Raw genomic sequence first — 18,723 nt, forward strand, 5'->3', positions numbered from 1 at the left:
TGTGAGAGAGAGAGGAGGTAAGGATGATTCCAGGGTTTCTGGCCTGGGAGAATTGCAGGAAGAACTGGGACACTGACTTCATTTTTGTCATTAGATGGCAGTTCCCTGTTCACATAGGTATTTTCGTTTTTTCATATGACTTTTAGTTTAGTTTATTTGTAAGTGTATGGAGCACCTGTGAGCCAGGTAGTATGTGAGATGCTGGAGATAGAAACATAAACAAGTCATGCTTTCAGGGCCTCACAGACCGATAGGGGAAACACCACAAGTGGATAATCTGTATAGATGAACGAGGGTCATACACAGGGGTATGGAGGGGATGGGAGAGGGTCGCTGCCTGGCGGCGGCGATGACTAAATTAAATTTTGAAGGATGAGAAGAAATAGGCCTAGTGAAGACGGCTGGAGAGGGCCCTTCAGAAAGGGACCAGCATGAGCTCAATCCTGGAGGCCTGAGGAAGCATCCCGAGGACTGGCAGCTCAATATTCTGAGTGTGTGGAGTTTGCTCTGCAAAGCGGCAGGAGATGAGAGTTGAGCTGGGCCCAAGTCCAGTCTGGAGAGAGGGCCATGCCCATTGTGTATGCTTTCCAAGGAGCTAAAATAAAGTGAAATAAAAACTTGTAAAATCACTTGGAAATAATTCTTTCATTATGAAGAACATAAGTACTATTAGTAAGATGAGGATTGCATTTGTTTCAGCTAACTAGATAATTCATAGCGGTCCATGTGTGTTCTGTTATACTGGCTCCTTCAGCACATTAAGAAATTAAGAAGTGTCCATCTTACTTTCAAGGGTCCTCCAGTCTAATGGGGGGGCTGAACCCCGTGAGCACGTACTGCAGTTCACGGCCCCTACATCTAGAGCCATGTAATAGGAAGTGCATTTTGGATGTGTGTGTGAGTGTCTGTGTGGGATGTCTTGGAGGAGAAATCCTTTTCTAATTAAATGGATCTGTTTTTCCACAGAAGAAAACCTTTCTGCTTCAGTCACCAGCCAGCCGGTTCATCAAAAGGAAAATGTCATACCATTACTTGTGACAAGTAATTCTGATCAGTTTCTGACAACTCCAGATGGTGATGAGAAGGACATAACACAGGACAACTCTGAATTAAAACACAGATCCTCAAAGAAAGACTTGTTAGAGATAGACAGGTTCACAATTTGTGGAAACCGAATTGACTGAACTCTGCGGCTTGGTGTGCTGAAGACGCCAGGTCCCGGGAGAGCAGACGCTGTGCTCCCAGGACGGACAGACGTGAAAATGGCACTTAAATATTTATTTAAAAACTTAAATTATTAATGGAAAGCAAGTCTTAGTATCTTCCTTCCAGTCACGTGGTCTGGCTGAAGGTCAGGTCACGGAACAGCAGCCACGTCCAGCCTCGACTCTGGCACACTTGGCGGGTTAGGCAGCCGCCTCCTGCTCGAGCACTTCCGGCCGCGGGGAGCAGCAGCAGGGTTGCTTTTGCTTTGTCCACCTGGGCTTCCAGAACATCGGATTTTGCCCCGAGGCCTCTGCGGTGTAAGGATCTACCTGGCAAACTGTGAAGCTTCTCCACGGCGTCCCCTTTCCAGTCTCATACTATTTTCACCAACAGTTTCAAACTGGACTTCATCTGCCAAAGCATAAAGAAATAATTAAACTTAAGTCAAGATAAATGTTCTTACCACCAGAGTAATCCTTGGAGATGTATCTGAATTAATCAGAATAAAAGGCTACCTTAAATAAGACTTGATGAATAGTAGCGTTTTATAGAAAAAACCCTAAGCCAGTTTGTTTATTTAAAAAAAATGAATGAAGGTTATGTATCACTGAGAAATTGTTTCATAATTTTTCAGTTTCCTCTTTAAAGCAAAATGTGACCTGTGCATTGTTTAATTGCAGTGGATAAAATAGAAATTCCCTTCCCAAAAGGCACTTTTTATACTGAAAAAGCAGAGCAGTGTTAACTTTAATGTATAGTTAACTGGTTTTGTTTTAAAACTAATTGCTTCTAAATTGTTACAGTTAAAAGGATTTGGTGTTGAATAGGCTGAAGAATTGTCGGTGTACAAAATTCAGAGATGTTAGCTTTAACTGGGTTTTGTAAGTAAATACTCTTAAGTGGACTGGGCAGTGCCAGTGCCTGGGATGAGGTCTGTACTCTGTGGGAGCGCGTCTGTGTGGGGAGGTGTGACTGTGGGAGTGTGCCCATTGGGGCCGGGCAGCCCCGTGGTTGAGGAGTAAGTGGCCTGTCAGGGGTGTGGTGGCTGTCTGGGTGTGGGAGGTGTCTGGGTGTGGATGTTGGGAACAGCAACCAAAAGGTGCTGTTTGGTCTTGTTTGAGAGCGAGACTCCGTTTCTGCTCACTTACTAGTTTGTGGCCTGCATCATAGGACAAGTTATTTTCCACCACATTTTATCTTGAGAAACCTTTCTGCACTTTTGTACAAATTTTACGATGTCTAATTTCAGAACGCCCAGATGTCGCTGTTGTTGCCCCTGTGACGGCCCCATCCTGAAGTTGCGCTCCTGTGCTGCTCTTTCAGGCGTGTGATGTGCAGAAGATAAATTTTAGGTGATTTGTCTATTTCCTGGGTGAAATAGAAAGCGAGCTTTAATGCTTTGGATTGTTCATTTAAAATACAGAAGTGAATTTTCATGTTTTGCATTAACTAAAGAAATCTGGAGATTAATGTTCACATAGGGTAAAAGAAGAAATTGTACACAAATGCTTTTGTGAAACCAGGAAGTACTTTAAGTTAAAAATGAGAAGACTTTTAATTGCTTTGTGTATGTTTCAGTGAAGCCCCATCTTAGAATTATTATTCTTTTCTCCGTCTTCTCTTCACCACCCAAAGGAACAGTGTCCGTGATGAATGGGAAGATTTTGAGGAGAACCTTGCCAAACACAGCCCTGATCAGAGCAAGAATAGGATTGGGGTACTTCTTTCAATTCAGCTTGAATTATTCTGTTATTGTGCTGTCATTTTTGGAAGATTTCCATTTCCTTTGCAGAATATATTGGGAGTTCAGAATGGTGTTCGTTTCTTCTGTTAAAATGGCATTCAGTACTAATTTTATAAGTGCATCTTGTGTGAAACTCAATAAATTCAATTTTGTAATCTTTTTTAAAAAGGTCACTGGATTTATTTTAATAATGTTCACTGTTATATTGGTGGAGTGAATTTTCCACTGTATGAGAATTTCTAATTTAAAGTGACAGGACTATCTAATTTGAATTATTCTTTTGGTCTTAATAGTGGGAAAATGTTTGATTTTTGTCTTTGAAGGAAAAAAAGGCTGGGTCTTCAAAGACCATTTAATCTCTCTCAGCAAATGAAGGTACTTGCATTTTACAGGTGTTTTGAATGTCACACCATGTGCTTTTCACATCTGAGAGTCAAGTTCAAGACTGTGCTTTGCTTTTAAAAAAAATCTAAAGCACACTATAGGTCACACTCTCATTAGCTTTTCCTTCAGAATCGAAGTACAAATACCAAGTGTCATTCACAAGCCAGTCCAAATTGTCTTGTGTTCTTTGGCTAGCATTTAGACTTTATGTTCATTATACATATACATGGAAGAAACTTGTTATAAATTAAATCCTCAAAATTTTTCCTGCCACTCCTGGTAACTCAACAGCGGAGGAGATAAATGCACCAAAAAAAAGAAAATTGCTACATTTTAATATGTTTCAGTTTCATCTCTCTATTTCTTCTTTCAACAGAGATTTATCACCCCTATCTGTCAGAAACTATTCTAGATGCTGGGATCAACCGTGAACAGAGTCCCTGCTCCCCTGGGGAAGACTTGGCAGGAAACCAGTCGGGGAAGTAGCTTTTGCTGGAGAGGAGTTGTCTAGTGGCCACGTGATCTCTCACGTTTACTTCAATTCTAAGATAAATATAGTTCTTTAAGATTTTTATTTATGCCTTTTTTTTTTCCTGTTCAGTTTGCTTAAAATAGTTTTATAGCAGCTTCACAGTGCTTCTATAAAATAGAAAGAAGTAAGGAAATACTTTTTTGCTAAAGACTGCTAGTTGTCCATCAGATTGTGTTCTGTTCCATGGGCGTAGGCTGGGCACATAGCTGCCTAGTTGGGGACTACATTCCCCAGTCCCTCTTCCTATACATGTGGCCAAGTGACTAATTCTCACCAAAGGATGGAAGTTGGAGTGGCGTATGCCATTGGGGGGTCCCCTCCACCTTCTTGCTCCCCACTAACTGGAACTGACAGAAGGTGTGACCTCACCTAACCTGGGTCCCTGAATGCCTCTGTGGAGCAGAGATGCCTGTCAACCTGGAGCTGTCACCTTAGACTATACACGAGGGAGAATTCAACTCATGAGATGCCTTTGTTTCTAAGCCACTGAATCTGGAGGGTCTGTGTCACAGCCCACGTTAGTTCACTAGGAAATCTGCAAGGGCCTATTTAGAGATCTTTACTAAAAGGAGTGAGGTGTTAGACCTAACTCTCTAAAACACGCTTCTGAAAACACTCTGGATTCTCGTATTTGCTCTTCGTTGTTTTTAAGGAAAAAGATGACTGTGCCCCACTTATTCAGAGGTCATACTCCAGCACCCTTGCTTTCTCAAACTGAACGTGAAACTTGCTCATAAGTGGCAAAGGCCTGTTTGTTCATGTGCTCTGCCGAGCGGGTCTGCCTCACCCCTTATCTCCCAGGACTCTGTGTACAGCAAGAGAGTGGATTTTAAGGACAGCTAAACAGAACGGAGAAGCAGATGCAAAAGGAGTTAATACATCCAAAGAGCAGCAAAAATATGGTCATCTGGGGTCAGTTTGAGGCAAATGGTGCCACGAAATGGTCGCTGACAACATCCCTATTGTGGTTCTGTACAATTTGTGGCGCTTCTAAGTGCCTGAGACGTCTGGGATGGCTCAGATGAAGACGTTAGTTTAATATGACTAAGGAGGAACGTGTTCAACTGAGGGGCAGTTCTTGAAGACACCGGCATTCTAAGACAGTTTCAGTGATCTGAAAAGTTTGCATACAGGCAGCAGCTAGTACTGAGCAGGACTGAGCCACACGGTTTTGCTGTTCTAAATTTCAGTAAGAAAAGATGGTGAACACACATCAGCACGTTAGTGAGAGGCATGTTTTGGCATGGTGTAAAGTTGTATTTGAAGTCTGATATTTAAAGTAAGGGAAAAGAAGGCTAAGTATCTACGTGACGTGTTTTGCTTTTAACGTACAGCTTTCTTTTTGGCAGGTGAGGAAGCTAAGGGGGCTCTTGAGGGTGTGTGTGGCACTTTTTTGAAGGGATTAGATCAGGAATTACAGAACGCATAAGCTCTAGAAGGATGAACCACCTGCAAAATGGGTAGTTATTTTTGAAACAGCAATTTTTTTCAATAAGCATATTCTCATTTTGTTTTCGACGTGTCTACATGAGAATGTAAATACTAGGGAAGGTCAGAAATGGCTATAATGTCAGGGTTAATCAGGTAAGTGGAATACAAGAAAAATGCATGAATATCTTGTTGGGCTTGACTTCACAAATATTAATTGCACAGTCACTGTGCAGAGCTTAGAAATGAGTAAGCTATGCTCTCTGATCACAAAGCTTATCCATAGTCTAGTTGGAGGGTTGTTGGTTAAACTGGGCAGTTAAGGTCCCCCGAGCTAAGTGCTATCATAAACATAGGTACTGGTTGCAGCAGAGCATCGAACTCAGAAGGAGGCCACCATGTTCACCACTGCAGCTCTAGCATCTTAATATGGTTCTTGGCACATGGAGGCCAAAAAATCCAATAAATATTGGTTGAATAATCATGGGAGCCATTGGGGAGGATGTACACTTGGGCTGCCTTGAAAAAAGAGTAAGAATTAAATGGAGAAGAAGAGAAAGGGGGCCGGCCTGGTGGCGCAGCAGTTAAGTTAGCACGTTCTGTTTCTCAGCGGCCCAGGATTCGCCAGTTCGGATCCCGGGTGCGGACATGGCACTGTTTGGCACGCCATGCTGTGGTAGGCATCCCACATATAAAGTAGAGGAAGACGGACACGGATGTTAGCTCAGGGCCAGGCTTCCTCAGCAAAAAAGAGGAGGACTGGCAGCAGTTAGCTCAGGGCTAATCTTCCTCAAAAAGAAAAAAGAAAGGGCAAGGCGACAGGAACAAAGGAGGAAGGAGAGCAGCATGGCTGCGGCATGGGGTTCATCCACCCCCTGGATCCGTGTCTGAGTGCCTCGTAAGCAGCCACGTCATGCTAAAAGAACAGCTTCATGCCAGAGGGAGACCGGGGAGATGGTAGGGGCTAGATCTCGGAGAGCTTTTAATGCCTTACCAAGAATCTTGGGCTTGCTCCTGTAAGCAATGGGGGGAGCTTAAATGGAATTTTAAGTTAGATTGTTTTAACTATTGAATGAGAAGATGCACGAAAAAAACTACTTTGCAAATTATAGTCTTATGTAACTTTTCCAAGATCCACAGGTAGCAGGGAGCAGAGCAGAAAGTCAAATACCTTCCCTAGCTGGGAAAGCTGTGCTCTCAACCTCTCTGCTACCTGCTGTGTGCGGAAAGAGGGGGAGGCAAAGGCAGGGAGACCCCTCAGGGAGGTGCCCGCAGTCACTCGTGCCAGAGTAACAGGACTTACGGGCTGTGGGGCATGGTGACCTTCTGGATGTTGGATGTCTAGGGTGTTTGCCCATTTAGTAGGTTTCCGGGAGGGCCTGCTGACTGTGTGATGTTGCATCAAGGACTTGCTCTGTGTGACACTGCAACCTCAGTCTGCTCTTCCGTAAATCCAGCTTGATAATATCCGCTCCTCAGGGTTGCTGGGAGGAGCAAATAAGATAATGCATCTAAAACTTGGTTTTTGAATGATAAAGCACTGTATGACTCTAAGTTGTGTTGACTATCATCGACTGATGCCTCATAGCCTAGACTGATGGTCCTCAAAGTGAGGTCCCTGGCCTGGCAGCATCCCTTCACCTGGGAACAGGTTAGAAATGCAGATTCTTGGCCCCCCACCCAGACCTGCTGAGTCAGCAACTCTGTGGCAGGGTCTGACAGTCTGTTCTAACAGCCTCCAGGTGATTCTCATGCATGTTAAAGTTGGAGGATCCCTGGCCTGGAGTCATCACTCTAGGATCTGGACCTCAGAATCATGGGGCCAAAAACAACTCCATCTGCTTTTCCCAAGGTAAAATTTGGAGTGCTCACTTCGGCAGCACATATACTAAAATTGCAAGGTGAAAATTAGACAAATAGGGTTTGGAGGCCAGAGTTCTGCAGCGTATGCCTACCTTTTATTTAAAATCTGCATTTTACTGACATCACTTGCTCAAGGTCAGGCAGCCTTGAGCAGGGTTAGAACCAGAGGCTTCTAGATCTTCCTCAAACCTCAGTGCTCCACCCGAGTGACCTCAGCCTCCAACAATAGAACCTTTCAGAGGAGTGTGGAGAAATCAGAGCACTGGGTCAAGGTATCACGTGACACTCCAAAGGTCTAATTACCAAAGGTAAGGAGGGGAGAAAGTGTCCACTAAGTGGTGCAGTTGAGCACCAAGACCCTTTGTGGGCGATTCCTTCCCTCTTCCCCGAGCACCAACACTGTGCTAGGAGAGGTGACGGAGCAGACAAGGCAGCAGGCTCCTTCTCTTTGGAAGCATACAATCCAGTGGAGAAACCAGATGATAAGCAGGGAGCAATCGAGTGTTGCAGAGGGTGATGGGAGCTGTAGAAAAAGCAAGGTAATGTGACAGGGATGTGATGCTTTCTTCTACCTGGATGGCCAGGGAAGGCGTCTAAGAGGTGACACGGGAGCTGCGACCTAAGCTAGAAGACACCTCTTTCAGGCAGAGACCAGAAGTCCAAAGCTGCTGGGGTGAGAGTGAGCAGGATGTATTCTCCCAGCAGAAAGAAGTTTAGCTGGGCTGGGGGCATGCAGATGGGGACAGCTTACATCTCAAAATGCGTAAGGAGTAGGGGGTCGGGGGCCAGGTCATCCAAGCCCAGGGACCAGGTGGAGTTAGGATATTCCCCATCCCAGGACCAGGTAAGAGGCAGGATATTGCTTTTTTCTACTGTGTGAAGGATGGTTTGCAATTAGCTAGCATGGGATCAGGGAGACCAGTGAGGGGATGTTTTTATGAGAAAAGACTGGGGTTAGACAGGCCTGAAGTCAAGCCAGGGAATCGTCAGGAGCCCTCAGGCTGACCTGGCTGTCTCCACCTGGGAAGGGCAAAGCAGCCCCTCTGCAGGATCCTTTCACCCTCTTCTGGTGACACAGACATGGGACAGGAGTCAACCAAGCCTGGTCGCTTTGCTTCTTCAAGGCTGACCCTGCAGAGTAGGTGAAATCAGTTTTTGTCTGATTTTCTGTGTCTCATTGGATGATTGAGTGTGGTGATGAGCAGCCTGCAGGTCTGCTTCCCTCCTGAAATGGCTCCCAGAGGCAGGCCGGGACGTTCATGGGCCCACAATGGAAACCACATTTCCAATGAGAGGAAGCGCCCCTGAGCCCCACGCTGAGTAGCCGGAAACTGGGCTCAGCTCCCCCACTGGCAGGGCTGGGCTCAGAACCAAAGACAGGAAGATGCTGTGGGCCAGGATAAAGTCACGTGGACTCAGGGTCTATTGTCTTTAACCAAAAAACACAGCAGGAAAGAATGTGGCTTTCCCTTGTAAATACATGGATATAAATGCACTGCTCATTTCTCCTTCAAAGGTAGCACATTTAAAGATGACTTAGGTCCTAGAATGATGGAATGTTAGCCTTGAAGGGGCTGTAACCAAGCCCTAAGCTCTGTCCCAGGTCCAACCTCTCTCTCAAGCTTTTCTCCTGAACCCCGAAAAGTTGCCCTCTGGCTGTGGCTTGAAATAAGAGCTGTGGTAATAATAGCAGTAATTTAAAACGCAGTACTTACTAGACATCTGCCACAAAGCATCATACAAGGCCCTTTTAGTTCGTTACTTCATTTAATCTGCACAATGTCCTTGCAAGGCCCCCATTTTACAGATGTGGAAACAAGGCTCAGGAGGCTGTTTTCTCAACAGCCACCCAGCTAGGGAGGAGCAGGGCCAAGATTGAAAACTTGGTCCAGCTGATGGCAGAGTGCCAGCCCTTCAACACTGGGCTGTGCACGGACCTCAGGACAGCCCTGCACGAGAGCACTGACCAACACACACAAGATTAGTTTCTTAAATCAAGTAGTTTTCTAAGAAAACCATGCGCAGTTAACAAATTTTCCATTCCTTCTGACCTGCTTTTGGTTCACATTTTCCAGACTCTCATATGACTAATTCTCCACGCAGTGGCTCTGCTGAGTGCTATTTTTAGAATCTGGATTATGAATGGATTGTTCCGGTTCGGCTGCTTATTGTTGAATCACCTTTTTTCTCCCTAATGAACCACGACAGCATGAGGCATAACAATGTGGATTTATGTGAGGCTGGCAACTTTACAAATAGTCTCTCCTTGACTTCTCATACCCCCCTGCAAGGTGGGTGCAATAGGATCGTGATGTCTCTGTACCAGCCAGAAACTGTCAAGAGTTTGGGTGCAATCCTAGGACCGGAGAGGAGGGCTCCCCGTCATAGGTCAGGCACGTGCTTGGTAAATGCGTGGTCATAATATGCCCAGCACTGCAGCCCCTGTGCTAGGGAGAGGGGGTGGCGAGAGCATTCCTTTTCCTGGCTCAAGCAATGGCAAATGCTACATGTCATTAGGTTCGATCCTTAAGTAATATACATTTGTTATAGAAAAGTCAGAAGACTATTAAGAAAAAGGTGGAGGCGGGGAGAGGAACATCTACAATTTCACCATCTAATTTGGTTCATGTTCTTTCAGACTGTTTCTGATATGTGCACAGGTAGAGGTTTCCACATGTAGATAGATTTCAATGAGACTCTACATGCTGGTTTATAACACGCTTCATTTCCTTTACATGGGGTGGGCATTTTTCCATGTCAACGATTTAAAATATTTTCAACGGCTGCCTAGAATTCCATATATGGCCATCTCACAATTTGTTTAATCAATTCCTTTTTCTTGGGCATTTGTCTATTTCCTTAGCATAAATTCCTAGAGCTAGAGTTACTTGGACAAGGGTTCCAAACGACTTTTGATGTGTGTTATGAAATTACATTCCAGAGGCGCATAGTGTATGAGCGTGCCTGGAGCCCCACGCAGTCACCAGCCCTGGGTCCTAATCCTTGGATGGTTGTCCTAATCCTTGCCAACCTTACCACTATTTTAAAAAGAGTACTGGGGGCCAGCCCTGTGGCCAAGTGGTTAAATTTGCATGCTCCAATTCGGTGGCCTGGGTTTCCTGGGAGCAGACCTACACACCGCTCATCAAGCCATGCTGTGGTGGCATCCCACATAGAACTAGAATGACCTGCAACCAGGATATACAACTGTGTACTGGGGCTTTGGGGAGAAAAGAAAAAAAATGGGGGGGTTACCTAGTTTTAAGAATGTGGTTAAATATTTTTAATATATCTATTAGATTTTTTTCATTTTAGTAACACATATTTATAGCTTTAACTTTTCTCTTTGGTGTAAGCTGCAAGTGGGGCTGGGGGCTGGGGGCTGGGGGCTGGGGCCCCGAGAGCCTTCTGATTGGCCCAAACCAGCATTTTAAGAAACTTTGGATGGAGACCCATCATAGGAAGTGCATTTCACATTGAAACCCAGTGTACACACACATATGTAACTGAAAAGAAGACTTTCACCAAATGATACCTACCTTTACTCTGATTTATTCAAATATTTTTGTTTATATTTTTTAAATGCTGGTCATACCATACATACTAAATTGATTTCATGATCTCGTGATGGATTGTGTCCCATTGTTTGAAAAACACTGGCTTAGACTAAGCATAATCAACTGCCGGGAACACACTGGTCCTGAACAGAAACAGAGTTCTACTAGCAGAGAATAAAAAGGAGGTAGGTGTCAGGCAGGCACATAACAGAGCCACCATCAGACCTTAAAGGACGTGCAGGTGTGAGAGTGTGAAGGCTGGGAGAGCGGCGGCAGGAATGAAGGGCGGGAGGCAGAAAGTGTCCGTGCATCCAGCACCAGGTCAGCTGGGCTCTGGGATGGATGGGAGGAGGTAGCCGAGTAAGGTGTTTGAGCCCTGCCTGCCACGGAGGACTGTGACTGCCAGGCTGCAGGAGAGCCCCTTCAGGGAGTGTCCTCGTCAGATCAGGCTGCTGTAACAAAGTACCAAAGACTGGGTGGCTTAAAGAACATTTATTCCTCAGTTCTGGGAGCTGGAAGTCCAATATCAGGGTGCTGGCAGATCCGGTCTGACATGGGCTCTCTTCCTGGTTTGCAGATGACAGTCTTCTCACCGTGTCCTCACATGGCAGAGCGCAGAAGGAAAGCAAGCAAGCTCTCCCCGTCTCTCCTTATCAGGGCTCTGTGATGGCTGATTTTATGTGTCAACTTGACCGGGCTAAGGGATGCCCAGAGAGCTGGGAGCATTAGTTCTGGGTGTATCTGTGAGGGTAGCATTTAATTCAGCACACTGACTAAGAGATCTTCCCCTACCAATGTGGACGGGCATCACCCAATCCTTGGAGGCTTCTCATGAAACAGAAAGGTGATGAAGGGGTGCATTCTCTCTCCTTGAGCTGAGGCGACCGTCTTCTGCGGTCATATATCACACTCCTGGTTCTAGGGCTTTTGGGCTCCAAGACTGACACCCGCAGCCCCCTCAGACCTCAGGCTGAATTAAGCCCCCGGTTTTGCTGTCCTTGCAGACAGCAGATTGTGGCATATCTCGGCCTCCATAACCACGTGCGCCAATTCCTATAATAAATCTCCTTTTACATGTATCTCCTATTGGTCCTGTTTCTCTGGAGGACCCTAATACAAGCACAACTCCCATTCACGACGGCTCGACCCTCATAACTTAATCACCCCAAAGGCGCCACCTCCTAATACCATCACATTGGCGGTTAGGATTTCAACATACGAATTGAGGTTGAGGAGACACACAAACATTCAGTCCATAACAGAGAGAGTTATCCTGGGCAGGAGTTCTCAGATCCCCAGCGGCCTTTCTTCCCAGAGTTCATTTCTCTAACAAGAGGCTGACCCACCTCAGGGCGACTGGCCAAGCCCAGCGCCGTTTCCCCAGGGTTGCTCAGGTTTCCTTGGCATTCTTTTCCTCATGTAGGATAAATGTTCCTAATGTCTTTGCAAGTACACAGTCACCACAAATGCTCCCGCAAGGTTCTTTTTAAGCTTATCATCTAGATGTTTCCCCAAATGGCTTTGGACAACTGTGTCATGCAGAACGTGAGTCACTTTCGACATGTCCCACGTCATCTTGAGCCACAGTGTAAAGAGCATCTGAGGAGTGGGACCCAGCCTCCGGACACAGCCCTCGGCGTCCTCTCACTTCTCTCCATCTTTGTTGTCCTAATAGGCTGAGGACACAGCAACTGGGTGTGAAATGATCCCCATTCTGTCTAGACTGGACGCAAAATCCCCCCGCAAAGGAGGGCTTTGCTCAGTCTCCTTTGTGTTCAGAAATAAAGCATCCTTGTTTTCACCAGGGGTTCTTTCCATTCCATTGGAGGAGAGCGTCACCAAGTCTTAGATCATGTCACATCCTGATACTTATGTTAACGAAAGTCCTGCTCCTGTCAGTTTGGAGTGTCACCTTCTTTGTCGTAATGTTGATGGTCAGTGATGATGGACAGAAAAGGAATCCCATTCCCATGATGCCTTGTGACTGGACTATGCTTTAAGGTAGAGATTAACAGGTCGTCATGGACGCTGCAAAAATATGTGCTCCCTGTACAAAGGGATATTACTTAAAAGGGAATCTCAACTCGTTATCTTCCATTCACTCATTCATTCATTCAACAAACCAAGTGGGGAAAAGAATCCCCAAAAATCACTTTTACTGCACAGCATTGCCGGTAAAAAACAGCCTCCTGAAACTCACTGTGGTATTTATCGGAATGACGCTGTACTATGCGAGTTTCTCTGTGCTACCTTGAGTCCTTGTTGGAAAACAGTGGTCGATAAAGAATTAATGAACAACGAAACAAAATCTCCATTCTCTGCTAAAGTTGGTCTCCTCTGAGCTGAGAAATGACCATGATATGATGAGAATAAAACCTTGCATTTTTGTAGGATCTAATACTTTATCTTACTTAATAGATGAAATAGGTTGAATTATACTCATTTTTCAGAGTAGGACAACAAGACCTGGGAAGGTAGACGACTTGCCCAAGGCGACACATCTGACTAGTGATGGCCACGAGACTCAGCTAAGTGCAGGGCTCTGACCCGCGCCTCTGGGTTTGTGCCCCCACACCCCCCGAGGAGAGCACCCACTGCCACGCCAATGAAATTCCTATGATTTCCTAATGCAAATGGCCTTAATTAGCTCCATCATTTTAACTAGATCGCTGATATTGATGTAGTCTTTCCTCCACTTTGCAAAAGTCCTTGTATTTCCAACTATTTAATTAGGCCACAAGACAATCCCCCCAGAAAGCCACTGACCCGGTTTGAAAAGCTGTGGCTGTACCTCGGGGCAGAAGTGGTATACTAACTGGGAGTCAGAGTCTTCTGTGTGTTCGCAACCTCAGCCGAGACTCAACAAGGCAGCCCCCCAATCCCTGGGTTTCATCCTAGAGTTGGCCATTTTCCCAATCTGCTGTTTTGATCAAATGACAAGAAGCTTTTATTTTTAAATAGCCATTTTACAGCTCACCAAGAGCCTGCATACCATTACCTTGTTAGATGTCTGGGGCAACCCCGTGAGGTATAACAAAAACCTAGCTTGTGCTTGTGGGGTGCTTCTTACCACATCTGGACTCTGCTAAAGCTAAAATACTGCAGTGTCTGAGGTCATTCATTCTGCACATACTTTTTTTTTTTTCTTTGGTGAGGAAGATTGGCCCTGAGCTAACAGCTGTGCCAATCTTCCTCTATTTTTTTTTTTTTGTGTGTGTGTGTATGTGGGATGCCACCACAGCATGGCTTGATGAGCAGTGTGTAGGTCCATGCTGGGGATCCAAACCTGCAAACCCCAGGCTACTGAAGCAGAGTGTGTGAACTTAACCACTATACCACCAGGCTGGCCCCTGCACATGATTTGTGAGCAAGGTACTGTTACAGTCTACTCCCTTTTGTAGATAAGACTCTCAGACGTAGGGAGAAGCAGCAAGTTCAAACGAGCACAGATAGTGGCAGAGGCAGGATTCAAACCTGGGCAGTCTGGCTTCAGACCCAGCTGGGAACTGCAACGCTGTTCCACTCCATCTACAGCCTTTCTGCAACACTGGGGCCATGTTTGCCTCTTGGATCATGGTCCTGTCCACAGAGCGGACAGTTGGTTCAGTACAGAGAGCCGAGGGGTGCAGAGGAAGGAGCCCACTTCTGTTGATGGCCTGCTTGATGTCAGCGAGAGGGCTGGTACTTGCCACACAGTCTTAATCCTCACAGCAAGGAGGACAGTCTTACCTCAGGTTTATAGTTGAGGGGCCTGTGGTCCAGGGAGGCCAAGTGAACCCCTAAGATCACACAGCACGTGGTGGAGATGAGAATCGAACCCGGTTTGCTGGCACCAAAGATCACACCTGTGAGGCCAACTGGAGAGTGGCCTCATCATCCCCATCCCAGATGAGAGAAAACAATCCCGCGGAGCTGGTGCCAATCATGAAGACAGTTAGGAGCCTGGTGCCAGCGGACGGGACTTGCAGTGCAAACCAGGCTCAGGCAGGAGTCAGAGCCTCCTCGGTAAAAATCTCGATAGTGCCAGAGCTTTCATTTCTCAAGGATCAGGGTCCAAGACACGTAACAGAGAGAATGTGCTTTCCTTATGGGAGGCCGGCAGCGGTTGTTTCCAAGACAGACCAGCGCTCGCGATGCCCATGGCGCTCTCTGCCAGTGACGAGTGTAGATTCAGCCATGTATCTCCAGTGGGGACGCAGAAGAACCCACGATGGGACCTGGGAGTCCTGCAGAGCTGGACTACAAACATACGCAGTTCCTCCTGAGGAGGGGTGGGAGCCCTTGAAGAGGACTCCATGAGAAGAGAGACTGGGGAAAGACGGGGGTCCAGGGCAACACCCTGCCTCCAGACGCACTCCAACTGTGGGGTTCCGGGAACAAAGGCCCAGATGCTCTGGAAGGAGCAGCTGGGATGAGCACGCTGCAGACCCTCGGGAAGGGGCCCACTGCCCGAGTGCTTGTGTGGGGGGAGGGGAGGGAGAGACCCAGGGAGCCCCCTCCCACCCCTGCAGGGGAGCTGAGCCCCCAAGGGCTGGAGGAACCGGGAGGCTGGGCTCCTTGTCTCCCCTTCCCGCCCCACCAAGGGGTAGAAGGTAGACCCCAAAAGATCAAATGATGGCGCTGGCTGCGTACTTCATACTCTGGCAGGAAGTTTTAAACTCCTCCGAGAGCTCTGGGTTTCCCCGAGGTAATTTAAGGGCTGCTGGAGGACGTGGGGAGGGCTGGAATGAGGGTGCAGGGGGTCCAGGCACAGGAGCTGGGGAGGGGCAAGGTGTCCAGGGTGCAGGGAGCAGGGTCACAGGGAGCCAGGGTGCAGGGGGTGGAGCACAGAGGGTCCAGGGACAGCGGAGTTCAGCGGGCAGGTTCTGCTTTCCCGTTACCACTTAAAAGGAGGAGCTCCACTTCCAACAGCTTGAGCACGGCAGCTCTCCTCCGCAGTGGCTCCTGGAGGGCCCCTCTCCTGGTCACCCAGCCACCTCCCCACAGTCCAGCCATTCAAAGGTCAGCCCTTGGCACAGCTAAGGCCTGAGTCTATTCTGATGGGCCGATGCCTACGTCTTTGTCTTGTGAAATATTTTACATAGCATCCTTGGTTCCAAATAAAATGTTATTTGACAAAGTTTCTCCTGCTTTAAAACAATTGAAAACCATTCTACCTTGCCAGGCCACCTCTCTATGGCCAAGATTCCTAACTGGGACCCACAGTTGATTTTGACCCACAAGTGTTTTCAGTTGGAACCATCAAAGGTGTTTTAAAAATCAGAAAATTTCACATAAACACATAATTTCTAGTTTTTAACTTGCTCTAGTCCCATCGCCCACTCTCCAGCTCAGTGGGAGCCTTAAAAAATAACAGAGTCCACCTGCTCTGCTTTGGCGGCCCAGGGTAGTGGGTTTGGAGCCCCAGCACAGACCTGCACACTGCTCATCAAGCCATGCTGTGGCAGGCGTCCCACGCGAAAAACTGGAGGAAGATTTGCATGGATGTTAGCTCAGGGACAATCTTCTTCAAGCAAAAATAAGATTGGCAACAGATGTTAGCTCAGGGACACTCTTTCTCACTAAAAAAAGAAATGCACATTCCAGGACTGGATGGAGCAGAATGGAGCTGGAATTCTGTCAAAACCATTCCCAAAGAATTGTCAATATTTAACCTGTCTGGTGGTTCCCTGCAAGACCCACTCAAAAAGCTCGTCTTTATTTAAACCGACTCAAAGTTCACCCAGTATAAAAGTCTCTTCCAGTAGCACGGCCATAATGAAAATAAATAAATTTTTTAAATAACAAGTGTTGGCAGGGACATGGAGAAATTGGAACCCTCACACATTGCTGGTGGGAATGAAAAATGGCGCAATGAAGACAGCAGTGGAAGACAATTTGGCAGTTCCCCAAAACATTACACATAGCTGCCATATGATGCAGCAGTCCTGGATGTATATGCCTGGAAACATATGTCTGCATTAAAAACCTACAGGAATGGTCATAGCAGCATTCTTCATAATAGCCAAAAAGTGGAAACAATCAGTGTCCATCAACTTTAAATGGGTAAACAGAATCCCACACCCTGGAATATTACTCAGCCCCAGGAAGGGATGAAGCACTGACACAAGCCGCAACGTGGATGAACGTTACAAATATTATGCTGAGTGAAACAAGTCAGACACAAAGACCTCAGAATGCAGGATTCCATTTCTGTGAAATGTCCCCGATGGGCAAATCCATAGAGACTGAAAGTAGATCGGTGGTTCCCAGAGCTGGAGGGAGGGGAAAGGGGGAGTGACTGCTTAATGGGTGTGGAGTTTCTTTTTGGGGTGATGAAAATGTTCTGAAATTAGATGATGATGATGGTTGTACAATCTCAGGAATATAATAAAAACCACTGAGTTTTACACTTCTATATGGTGAATTTTATGGTACATGAATATATCTTAATAAAAAATGTTTAATCAATTAGCAAATACATAAGAGGACTTTGCTATGATTTTTGCTGTATTGTAGACCAAGTTTCAGCTCCCAATTGCACACTTGATATCAGCCTTCTATGTCTAATGTGTGTTCTGACCTTTCATGACAGAGAGGAAAGAAAGTGAATATTTGCTCTGGGTTTAGTTGGAGAGAAGGAGCAGAGACTGGTTTTAAGCCATTTCAGGAGCTGGCTCTCCGGCTGACTGTTGTCAGCTTGCTGGTTGTGTAACTTTATTGCTACTGTACTTGTGCCTAGAGGAGTTGGTAAGGGGACACTTTTAAAGTCTAAAACTAAGTCAATAAACAAAGGAAATTGTCAAGTTACAATAAAAAAGCGTGAAGTGTGAAAAATATTTGAAAATTATGTGACAGCTAGGATATTGCTAAACAAACCAATAAGAAAAAAGATAACCAATGGAAGAGTAGAAAAGTGTACGCATAACTGATTCTTGAGAAAATAAATGCAGACAGCCAATAAACATAAAAACACACAACTCTCAAGTCACTTAAAAATTACAAAGCGAAACAATAATAAGAGACCATTTTTTGCTCATCGAAATAGCACGAAGATTACTACAAAGAACCAGCGTTAGATTGGGGACGTGAGCACCTGCCTGCGTTTTTGGTGGGGACTAGAAGTTAGTGTGAATTTTCTGGAGAACAATTTAACAGAAGGTACCAAAACAATGAAAAGATACGGAAACTAATTCAGTCTGTTTAGGGTCAGAAATGATTAACAGCTCAAGTGCTAGAATGAGATAGACCTGAATTTGATTGCAGCCTCTGCCATCTACTAGCTGTTTAACCTTAGGCAAGTCAGTTGATATCTCCAAATCTCAGTTACTTTATCTGTAAAATGGGGTTAATTATAGTGCCTGCTTCCTAAGTTTCTCTGAGCATTCATTAATCCAGGCGACATTTGCGAAGCCCTTGACTCAGTCACCGGCCCTTACTAAGCACTCAACAAATACTCACTATTTTATTGTCATTAAGAATTTATTCTAAGAGCACGTGATGTTTATCATAGTGTTCTTTATGCTAACACAAATTAAGATGATGTCTAAATGTGGCATGTTTAAATAAATTATAGCTCATCTACAAAATGGATTTCCATGCAGATATTTTAAAATGTAATAAAATCTTTATTGACATAGAAAAATGTTTATAACATATTGCTAAGTGAAGAAAAACAGGCTAAAACAATATAACATGAAACTATTTATATAAAAAGAAAGTCTTTACAAAGACTCCAAGCACGTGGCTCAAACTGTTGAGTGATCATGTGTGCGTGATCAGATTTTATGTGATTTTTTTTCCTTTATGTGACTTTTTCAAAATAAGCCTTTTTTTTTAAAGACCAGATTTATGTTCACAGCAAATTGAGCACAAAGTACAGAGAGTTCCCATATGCCCCTTTCCCCCACGTGCCCACAGCCTCCCCCACTATCAACATCCCCTGCAGAGTGGTACATTCGTTATAATCGATGATCCTGCACTGACACATTGTTATCACCCAAAGGCCATAGCTCACATGAGGGTTCACT

General features: G+C 45.6%; 1 protein-coding gene across 1 annotated transcript in view; it reads left to right on the plus strand.

Annotated features, from left to right (window-relative positions):
- TAPT1 (transmembrane anterior posterior transformation 1) overlaps positions 1 to 3,118 on the plus strand; it is a 61,780-nt gene extending 58,662 nt beyond the window's left edge. Inside the window, exon 14 of the mRNA XM_044767787.2 lies at positions 967 to 3,118. Coding sequence (XP_044623722.1) covers positions 967 to 1,184 — 218 coding nt within the window. The 3' untranslated portion in view covers positions 1,185 to 3,118. The remainder of the gene's footprint in view (positions 1 to 966) is intronic.
- Positions 3,119 to 18,723: the final 15,605 nt, after the last annotated feature.

This window comes from Equus asinus, chromosome 3 (assembly GCF_041296235.1).
Source record: "Equus asinus isolate D_3611 breed Donkey chromosome 3, EquAss-T2T_v2, whole genome shotgun sequence".
NCBI classification, from domain to species: domain Eukaryota; kingdom Metazoa; phylum Chordata; class Mammalia; order Perissodactyla; family Equidae; genus Equus; species Equus asinus.